At 31.6% G+C, this 10,304-nt stretch overlaps 1 protein-coding gene across 1 annotated transcript in view; it reads right to left on the bottom strand.

Annotated features, from left to right (window-relative positions):
• Positions 1 to 10,304, bottom strand: part of LOC111623404 (RNA-binding protein NOB1-like) — a 50,164-nt gene that overhangs the window by 8,153 nt on the left and 31,707 nt on the right. Inside the window, exons 3-4 of the mRNA XM_023365966.1 lie at positions 8,537 to 8,673; positions 673 to 738 (exon numbers count right to left, since the gene is read on the bottom strand). Of these exons, the coding sequence (XP_023221734.1) occupies positions 673 to 738; positions 8,537 to 8,673 (203 nt within the window). The remainder of the gene's footprint in view (positions 1 to 672; positions 739 to 8,536; positions 8,674 to 10,304) is intronic.

Consider the following 10,304-nt stretch of genomic DNA (forward strand, 5'->3'; position numbering starts at 1 on the left):
ATGTAATTTAATTTAATTGGTAAATTAATCAATTAATCCAAAGCAGAGATATTTAATTGTTTCAAGCAAAGGATCAAGCTACTCATGTATTAAATTAAAAAATTCTAAACCTGTAGCAAGTTTATGAAATAAACCAAAAACATTAAATAAATCTCTCACTGGAAAAGTGTGAAAGGTATTGCTTTAATATTAAATTTTAAATATAGATACTTGTGAAAAAATTTAGATTAAAATTTATCCCTGAAAGATTAAATTTGAAGTTTTGCTTTTACTTCTTTTAATACAACCAAAAGCAACACAGTTCAGTATGTTGTTCTACAAAAATTTGATTAAACTTCATTCATAAATTACATGTAAATGAGTAATGTTTTGGGTGGACTATGGTAATAATAAATTTTTCTCTTATTTCACTTGAATCATCCTGAACAATGGTCATATCTGCTTCATCTATCTCTTTCCACCATAACAATATGTGGCTGTATGGCACAAACATGCATGGCTGGCTTTCAAGAAAAAAGGACAATCCCTTGTATGAAATGGCTAGTATCAGTCTGTTTGTATTTTGTTGTGCAATGTTATGGCCATGGCAATTCTTTTATGAAATTAGAATTATATATACTGATTTGCACAATTTCACATTATAAATTTATATAAACTGTAACTTTAACTTACATCAGGAGGAAAATAAAATCCAATCAACGAAGCATTCTTATCAGATGAATAAGGTTCAATGCTTGTCTGTAAGTAAATATTTATATACATATGTATAAAACAAAAAATTCAAATTAATCTTAAATTAAATTTTAAATCTAATTAAAGAGATATGTTTAAATATTTATGATACTGACATAAAAGATAAATACAGTAAAACCTCTTTATTATTATGAAGTTCAGGGGACTAAAAAATACAGACTTCATAATAATGAGGTTAATATTAACCAAACTCAATGGGGACATGATGTTTGTTCACTCAGTAAATAATGACAAACTAAATTGTCTTCCCCAAGCCATTTTGAAACTCAAATAAGCAATAACTAAATTAAATCACAGCTATATTTTATTCAAGGCGGCAAGGTAATTGTGTTGAAAATGTTAGTAAAAGCAATTCAGGTATATAATCTCACTAATAAAGGTATGGTATTTTATTAATGCAAGCTATATTTTAAAATAGTTTGAAAAATGAATCAATATGTGCTTGCACTATTTTTGTTTGTATTTGTTCTATCATTTAATTTGTTGAAATGACTTAAATGTTCCAGAGAACAATCAACCAAACACATTAACACATTCTCAGTATGGTGCTTTTGGCAGTAAGCTACAACCTGTTTCTACATCATGATCTATTGCCTCCATTTCATTTTCTCCTTTGATGTTAATGCCTTTTCTGGCTAATTCTTCCTCCATGGGAATCTTACTGGTTTCTAACTCATCAATTTGGATGTAGTCTCTAAAGTCAGACTGAAGATTTATATTTCCTGTAGTGCTGTCCATTTTTCTTCAGAATTTTCACAGCCCATATCTGGCTTATCTTTTACATCTATGTTATTTTTTGATAAAAACCAACCTTCCTAAAGCAATTAGAAATCACTTCAGGTTTTTCCTAGGCATAAGCCACATTTCTTAATGAATCAAAAATGCTCCATTTTGGAGGTAAAGTGTTGTTGTTGTTATAAAGGATTAGAGGGCTATCTGTTATATAAACTGACTTTGTCCTAAGGGTTGAAAAGAAAAAAGGCTGGGAAGAACTTAAGATGAAGAAAATGAAGAGAAAGATTGATTAGAAAGTGAAAAAGAAGGAGAAGGGGGCCCAAGAGCTGCATTGGTATTTATTAGGACCAAAATTATACAAAAATTACAAAAAAATGGGATGAATACACAGATATTTACAATAATGGATAAGTTACAACATAGAAAACAAAGAACAATATAGCATAAAAACAATATACAAAAATAATAACAGAAATAAAGGCAGATGCACAAAGCAATAGACCAAGCATGACAATATAGGCACAGTGATGCTGGTATTACAATAGGAAAAATTTGAATAATAAGGAGTATCATTTACATAATGATAAACACTGCACTGCTTCCCACCACTGGAGTGAAAATACAAAAGGTTGGGAAGTTAAACACAAAGGAAAATTGGTTGTGCCGACATGTCAGATAATGCAAAGGATAAGTGCAATATGGAATGCAAGTAACATGTTACATTGCAGTGAAAATAACAATAAAGCAAAGCAGTGAGGAGAGCACAAAAACTTCACATACAGTCAGAGGCAGATGGACAACACAATGTCCTGGTTGTTACTGATGGGAAAGTTGCAGACCACAGTTGGGGTGTGAACTTTGACAGTCAGAATGATGAATCATCACTTTTGCCACCGTTATCATTGTTGATGTCAGTAGAAGCTGGTAAGTCATTATTGCTCATTTAATTGGGGTCAACATACATTGGTGTAAATAGGTGATCTGGGTGAGAGTGCTGGTCTTGGTGATAAATTTTCTGAATGCCCTAAAAAAGGTATTGTTCGTGACTAGGTCCTTTTCATTAGGAGGCCAGTTGTAGCCTGCATGGAAGCATGAGGCCTTGAACTGGGCACGTTGATTTTCATATTTGGTACATTTGTATAAGAAATGATTTATGTCATCTTGGTCATTGTCGATATCACAATTTTTAGAGTTGGTTTTCTGAAAGCAATAGCAGTAACTGTTACTACTTCACAGCAAATATCTTTAAACATATGCATCCTAAAATGCCACTGGAAAACTGTTTCTAAGCAAAAGATGTTGGACTTCTGGAATAATGAATTTGTTAACTCAAGCAAAGCTGGTGTGACTAAAAAGTTCTTTCCTACTATATTTCAAAGATTGTCAGCCAAAAACTCTTTTTTACCAATTTCAAATTAATCTAATTCCTCGCTGGCCATGGGAACTTTTGTCTTACTTGGAAAGATTTAAACTAGGACCCACAGCATTGTGTACCTATACTGTTGGTCAGCAAGATGTTGACCATATTATTTTTTGCTTCTCCAACATGCAAAAAGAAAGAGAACATTTTTGCCAGAAGCTTGAGAGTTTGGGGAAAGCATGGTTGATTCCATACACTGCTTTTTGCAAATTCCAGGTTTTCCCTTCTAACTTTTGCACATTTTGCTAATTTTTTATTCCTTTCCATGATGTTCCCATATGTTATCAATTGATGTGAGGTATTTGATTTTTGTATTTACTTATATGTTGCTTTGCATATCTGTACATGTTTCATGTTTGTTAACTTATTGCTGTAATACTTGCATAGGGCATGAGAAATATGCTGTAAATTTAAAAAAAATATTAATCCAATTATAATACTTGGATATTACCTTAAAAACAGAGGGTTTGATGTATAGAAATATAAATAACATAAATATTTTGAGGTTGTAGTAAACAGGTTTTTAAATGGAAATCTGTTAAAATTTGCAAACTTGCATATCAATTTTTTTGTGCAAGAACAATTTAAAATTAGAATACATGGTCATCTTATATGTTGCCAACAACTGTTTTTGTTTTTTTAACATTTTTAAATAGCCAGTAGCAAATTTAAACTTTGTAAAGTCTCATAAACTTACAAAATTTAAATCATTTACAGCAAAGACATGGTATAAAATGGCACTATGTCTCTGGAGAGCAAGCATTGGTTAATGTAGAGGCAGTTGATAACTGAAAGAGATATCACAAATCCGTTTTGAATTCATATGAAGCAAGGAATATCTTTAATATGGACGAGATGGGATTGTAATTGCCTGCTTTTTAATTAATAAGACATATGAAGATTGAATGGTCCTTCGAAAGGAAATCAGCTATCTCATTTCCAAAAATTCTGTTATATCTCATACATAAGCAAAATGAATGTCTGTATCTTTGGTTTTTAGAGACTTAATTATTAATAGGGTTTCAATTATTAGCTTTTCTGAACATGATATTTTCTCAAATAAATGAAGGGATGAGAGAGTCTGAACATATCGGGAATTTTGAGAATGGTTAGCCACATGTTTGAAACCATTTAACAGCCAAATTTAAACATAACAATTCAGCTTGAAGAACGGTTTTTTTTAATCATTTATTTGTTATTGGCAATATTCAGTTTCAGAATCTTCATCATAAATAACATATGTTAGAACATCCTTGCTATCCATTTTGTTACTGTCTGTAAAACAAATTCTATTGTAATGGTTTACCATGTCTTTGTCATAATTAACAATGTTAATTAGATGTAGATTGGACAAATGAGGAAGTTTTTAATTAAGATTGTTCAAGGAGTATAATTCACTGTAGAAGTATAGATAGAATCCATTTTTTATAGGCAATCTCCAAGTCATTAGATGAAAAACCTGCCAGAACAAAAGTTGCTTCGTAACTGATTGTTCTATATCCAAGAACAATTTGCAGGCATATTCTCCATTGCATTCTTCTCAATTGGCAGATAATCTTTTTCTTTAAAGCATTGCCCCAAGATCTGGAGCAATAAGATATGAAAGGGACAATCCCTTGCTTATAAATCAGTTTAAGATTATAATTAATACCAAATTTCATATTGGCAACATGATACAAACTGGTGAGAATTTTCTCACATTTAGCAGAAATGTAGATTACATGCCTCTTCCACTGCATTTGTGATTGATAATTACCCCCAGATATTTTATTTCACTTATGAAGTTGAGGTCAACTCCTCCAAGATTTAAGGAGAAAGCAGTTGTTTTATTCACTCCTTTGCTATAAATCATCACTTTACTTTTCAGTGGATTGAATTCCAATTTGTATGCATTAGATCAGTGAGAAACAAAATCCAGAATATTCTGTGCTTATAAACATATGCTCGAAATGTCTTTACTTTGTAAAATATCAGAGGATATCTGCAATGGCAATTTTATAGTAATCTGAAATTTAATTATCAGGTTGTTAATGATAACATTTCTGAGAAGGAATCCTGATACAGAGCCTTGAGGATAGTCTTTACTTAAGAAACAGTTTTTTTTTTTTTAACAACAACTAATTTAAACTCAGTTGTTCTGACCTGTAAGAAGTATTTGAGCAAATAGAAATATTTTGCACTACTTTGGTAACTCTGATAAGTTTTAAAATTGAGGGCCACCACACATTGTCAAATGTTCCTTTGATATCCAGAAATATTAGAAGAGATGTCAATCTCTCTTTCCTTGTTGTATGACATCACACAATTTAAAGATGGCATCCTCAGTGAAATGCTAGGTCATAAAATTATATTGGTCATTACTCAAAAAGTTTCCATGATGTAAATGACAGTTAAAAATCTGTTGATGAAGAGCTTCTCAAGGCACTTTTCCAAGGAAGAAAGTAGACTTATATACAGTGCAGCCGCCTGCTTCTGGTTTAATTACCCTGTCAGCACCTAAATTTTACTCTAGATTATCCTAAATTGAGAAAACTCTTTAAGCTTGAGCTTGAAATCGTGATCGGATAAAAAAAAATAAGACAAATGATTCTATGATGCATATCCCTGTACTATTATTGTGAAATAATAATCAGAACAATTCTTAATTCATTGTTTTTAGAAATCTTAATAACTAAAATGTCTTACGATTTTTAGGCTTTATCAGAGGTATTAATATGATATGAGGATAATTGATGTTTTAGTTTGGTAATCCCAATTTGACAAACAAGAAAATCTCACCTGATCTTTGAATAATTATAAAATATACCCATAAGTCTGATTATTTAAAACTTAATTTTAATTCATTCATTTTCAACATATATTGTGTATCTTAGCTGAAGATAGAAAATTAAATAAGCCATTCACTTGATTTCAAACATACTTTAATATGTAAATGATCAGTTTTAAAAATTTATTTAGTTACATATATATTTGCATTTTATCATTCATTTTGAAGGTTCAAATGAAACCACCAATCTGCTTTATTTCTTTAGCTTCTGTTGCCCTATCCTAAAACCCTCCAGTCATAGGGACAACCAGACCAGTTTTAGGCTAAAACTTTTTCTGGCAAAATTTGTGATGTGATGGGTAATAGGCATAAGATCACAGGGCACTTTAACCCTAAATATTACCCTATAAAAGGCAGCACTGCTTATATATCTAATATTTCCCAGTTCAAGAACTTTAAATCATTCTTGGGTATCAATATAACTGGCCTCTTTCCATGGACCTGGAAAAATACCAAATTTTAGGCAACAGTTAAAAAACCTATAAATGTGGTATTTATTGTATGAAATTGTTTTATTATTCTATTAGATCTAAGGACTGTATCATAGTCAGATTGGGAGAATGAAGAATCAAGATACAATAGATAAGAGTCTCTGCTTCAAGATGCATTAATCTATGATTATCATCATCTTTTTCAGAATTATCAAAATAATGCAAAAGTGCTTTACTTTTGCATTATTTTACTAGTAGATTCATTAAGATCAGAGATTATGTTGCCATTTGGCAGTACAATAACAGAGACTTCAACTTTTTTCACACAGTTGAGTTTAAACATACATGAATAAATCCTTTTCCAGACATGGACATTAGTGATAGAAAAAAAATCCTTCCAGGAATGCATATTAACTAATTTTAATAGCATAACTCCTGTATTCTGGACACCAAAATGCTCTTTATATTACATATTAACTGAACAACTTTATATTAAAATTCCTATCTCTTTTCATGGGACCAGAAATGATTTCATAACAAAACAGAACTTTGTATTATCCAATATTGGTTAAAAGATTATATTGTCATCATTTAAGAGTCCAACATTTAGTACATAACATTGATTATTTGATATATAATCAAGAAGAACAAGAATCTGTGAGACAAATCAAATTCCTACAACTTTTAAAGAATCAGACCAAATAGCTCTTTATATTATGATATAAAAACAAATAAGATATGATTTTGAACAGAATCATAATGCTTTCTGAGAACTACAAAATATAACATAATTAGAAATATAAATCTTTTATTTACCTGTTTATACAATTACACTCATGTTTGTGAAAATTGCAACACCATGAAGGAATTGTCAGAAATTAATGAAATTTATTCCACATATTACTGATAGTGGTACAAATAAATGACCAAATTTACAAGACAAAAAAACAAAAAGAATGTCGGAAATCAGTACTTTGTGTGTCTACCACACTGAGCGATGAGAGCCTGTACACGTCATGGCATTGAATCATATAGGTTCTAAATGTAATCCTGAGGAATGGCATTCCAGATGGCTTAGACTTGATGCCAAAGTTCAGTCTTATTGTGTGCCCCACCAGCTGTACGAGCAAGTTGCCAACCAATGCATGCCAGATACCAGATACGCTCAATGGGCGACATATTCGGGGAATAAGCAGGCCAAGGAAGAAGCGAAACCTGTTGTGCACTGAAGAAGGCACAAGCCTTCTTGTGCAGTCTGAGAAACATGTGCATGGGCATTATCCTGCTGAAATACAGCACCCAGAATGAGTTGAAGAAGGGGGACCTCTGGCTCCACAATTTCCTGTATGTAGCGATCACTGTTGAGGTTACCCGCAATATGCACTAGATGGGATTGACAATTATACCCAATAGCTCCTCACACCATGATGCCAAGTGTTTGTGCGGTATGACGCTGTATAACAGAATGCGGGAGAAGACGTTCCCCTCTAATATCTGATGCGTACTCTTCCATCATTGTACTGCAGATTGTATTGAGATTCATCGGAAAAAACAACTTGTTGCCATTGGGCATGTCACGTGCTGTGTTGCTGAGCCCATTGAAGTTGAAGGCATCTATAAATAAGGGAGAGGGGAATCCTGCATAGAGGAACCCTTGTACGTAGTTCATGCTGCAGCAGACGGCAACGAACCATGGAGCTAGACAACAAAACACCTGTAGCTGTGCTCCAACATTGTGCTAACACACGAGAGGATACTGTATGGTCTGTCACAGCCATGCAGATCAGGTGTCTGTCATCCCGTGCTATTGTGCTATTACTTGCCCCACTGCCAGGTTTTTGCCTTATTTGGTTCTCCTCTGTCCATTTCTTCCAAACACACATCACTGTTGTGGCATTACACTGCATGCGGGCTGTGATTTCTCGATACAAAAATCCACCCTCTTGCATACCAACGATGTGGCCTTGTATGAGCTCCGTTAGTTGTTGGTATGGCTTCCTCTGCTTTTGACGAGACATATTGACCACCAATGAAACGTTTACCACAGATAGAGGAAGATAAACGAATTTCAAAATGTCTTTACAGTCTTTTATATACCTGGAACAAGCGGCTGATAAGGAGTTGGTTCTTGTTCCATGCATGCGCAATTGCTTTGTAATTCTACTCATTTGCATGTCTTACCTCACTTTACATTTCCTGTAAGTTTGGTTCAATTTGCACAATTCCTTCATGGTGTTGCAACTTTCACAAACATGAGTGTATTAAATGTCACTAAAAACACATTTAAGTCATACAAAAGTAATTTAAGTTATTTGTACACTAAATAATGCATCATAAAAATATGCAATTTTAATTAAAAGAAAATAATACCTGTTTCAGTGGCATTTTAATATTTAAATGGTCAACACCAACATTCTCTTTTTCAAGTAAAAATGTTAATGCAATCAGTTGTATATCTGTGGCTGATAAACTAGGATAATCTCCCGTCTTTTTTGAAAATTCTGTAACTGAAAACATTTTTTAAATTAATTTAATTTAGTAACAGCCATTTAATTTACAAATAATTAATGAATGAATAGGTAAGTAAAAAATACATCTTAAATTTGATGCCCATCAGATTGATTCCCATTTTAATTCTAAAGTAAATATTAATTCTAAGTTATTAAATATCAATACAAATTTTTACGGTTGTACTTTTTGTGTGTTATTTATAACAATTTTTAATTTTATATTTTACTTTTTACACTTTATCTTGTTTCATTTTAATTATTTCATCAACTACTTAAAAACATTCTTAAACTTTCAATTATTATTCCAAAACATCCTTTACTTTTCATTATCTTTTATGATCTTTAGAATATTTTTTGTAATTAGATCTAAAAATGGAATGGAGCAGCTTCAAATAATGTTTAATCTAATAATGAAGTTTGACTTGTATAAATATAAGTAAATGTTTTGATTCTAATTTATATTTTTCTATTAACAGTACAAAGATTTTTCATCTAATTTCATTTTACTAAAGAAAAATATTAAAAGAGAACATGGCTGGAAAAGCTTTAGGCTGACTGAAATTAAATACAAAAACAAAAACTCTGAAAAGTTGTAAAAGTTCAACATAAAATTTAATGTACAGTGATCATAATTAAAGAGTAGGTTTTCAGAGCTCTCTGAAAAAGAACTATTGGCAAATTTCAACCAAATTTGGTACACACACTGTCCCAAGTGTGCAGTTTTAATTTTTGGAACAAATACATATTTTCTAACAAATTTCATGAGTTAACAAACAAAGTGAAACATTTTATTTCAATTACATATGTGAAATGTGGAACTGATGATTACATCAAAGATATGGATCTATGTACTTTCTAACTTCATGTACCTAAAAACTACATTTGCTGTACAACACACTTGACAATGGACTTGTTGCACAGCACACGTGAAATTCTGCTTTTTAAGGCAACCAGATTGGAAACATTGGCTCGATAAACAAGGCTCTTTAGGTAGCCCCATAATCAAAATTCACAAACTTTGAGATTAGATTTGATGATTTGGTGGCTATGACATTGGAAATAATTGGCTAATCACTCATGTAAAAATGTTGTTGCAGTAAGATTTACATATGTAAGCCTATATGTGGGAGAGCATCATCTTGCATGAAGATTATGGTGATCCCAAAATGTATGAAAGAAAAATTGCCTGTTTCACACACAAACATTTTGGGATTCTCTTTATACCTGAAATTGGATAAAAATGTAAATAATATGTACAATATGTACAGTACAGGTATACCTCGCCTTACGTCGTTAATTGGTTCCAGGAAAACGACGTAAGTCGAATTTACCTGTCTCCGAATCTACTTATCACTAGGAAAGCATTTTAAATAATATATGGTTAATAAAAATCTATTTTAAGCTTACAAACAAATAAATTTTAGTTTTTAATATAGTACAAAAAAAGTAATCTAAATTTACGAATGCGTGTACTGTAAATACAGTACATACTTGTATATATTTTAATATGATTTTATGTGCTTTAAACGTTTATCTAGTGATATTACGACTTCAATATTTGTGGCGGACAGACGTAAAGTCGAATAAAATGACTTAAACTTGATTTTTATTTTTCCATATACTTTTTT

Source organism: Centruroides sculpturatus, unplaced genomic scaffold (assembly GCF_000671375.1).
Source record: "Centruroides sculpturatus isolate CEXI.00-Female unplaced genomic scaffold, Cexi_2.0 scaffold314, whole genome shotgun sequence".
Taxonomy (NCBI): domain Eukaryota; kingdom Metazoa; phylum Arthropoda; class Arachnida; order Scorpiones; family Buthidae; genus Centruroides; species Centruroides sculpturatus.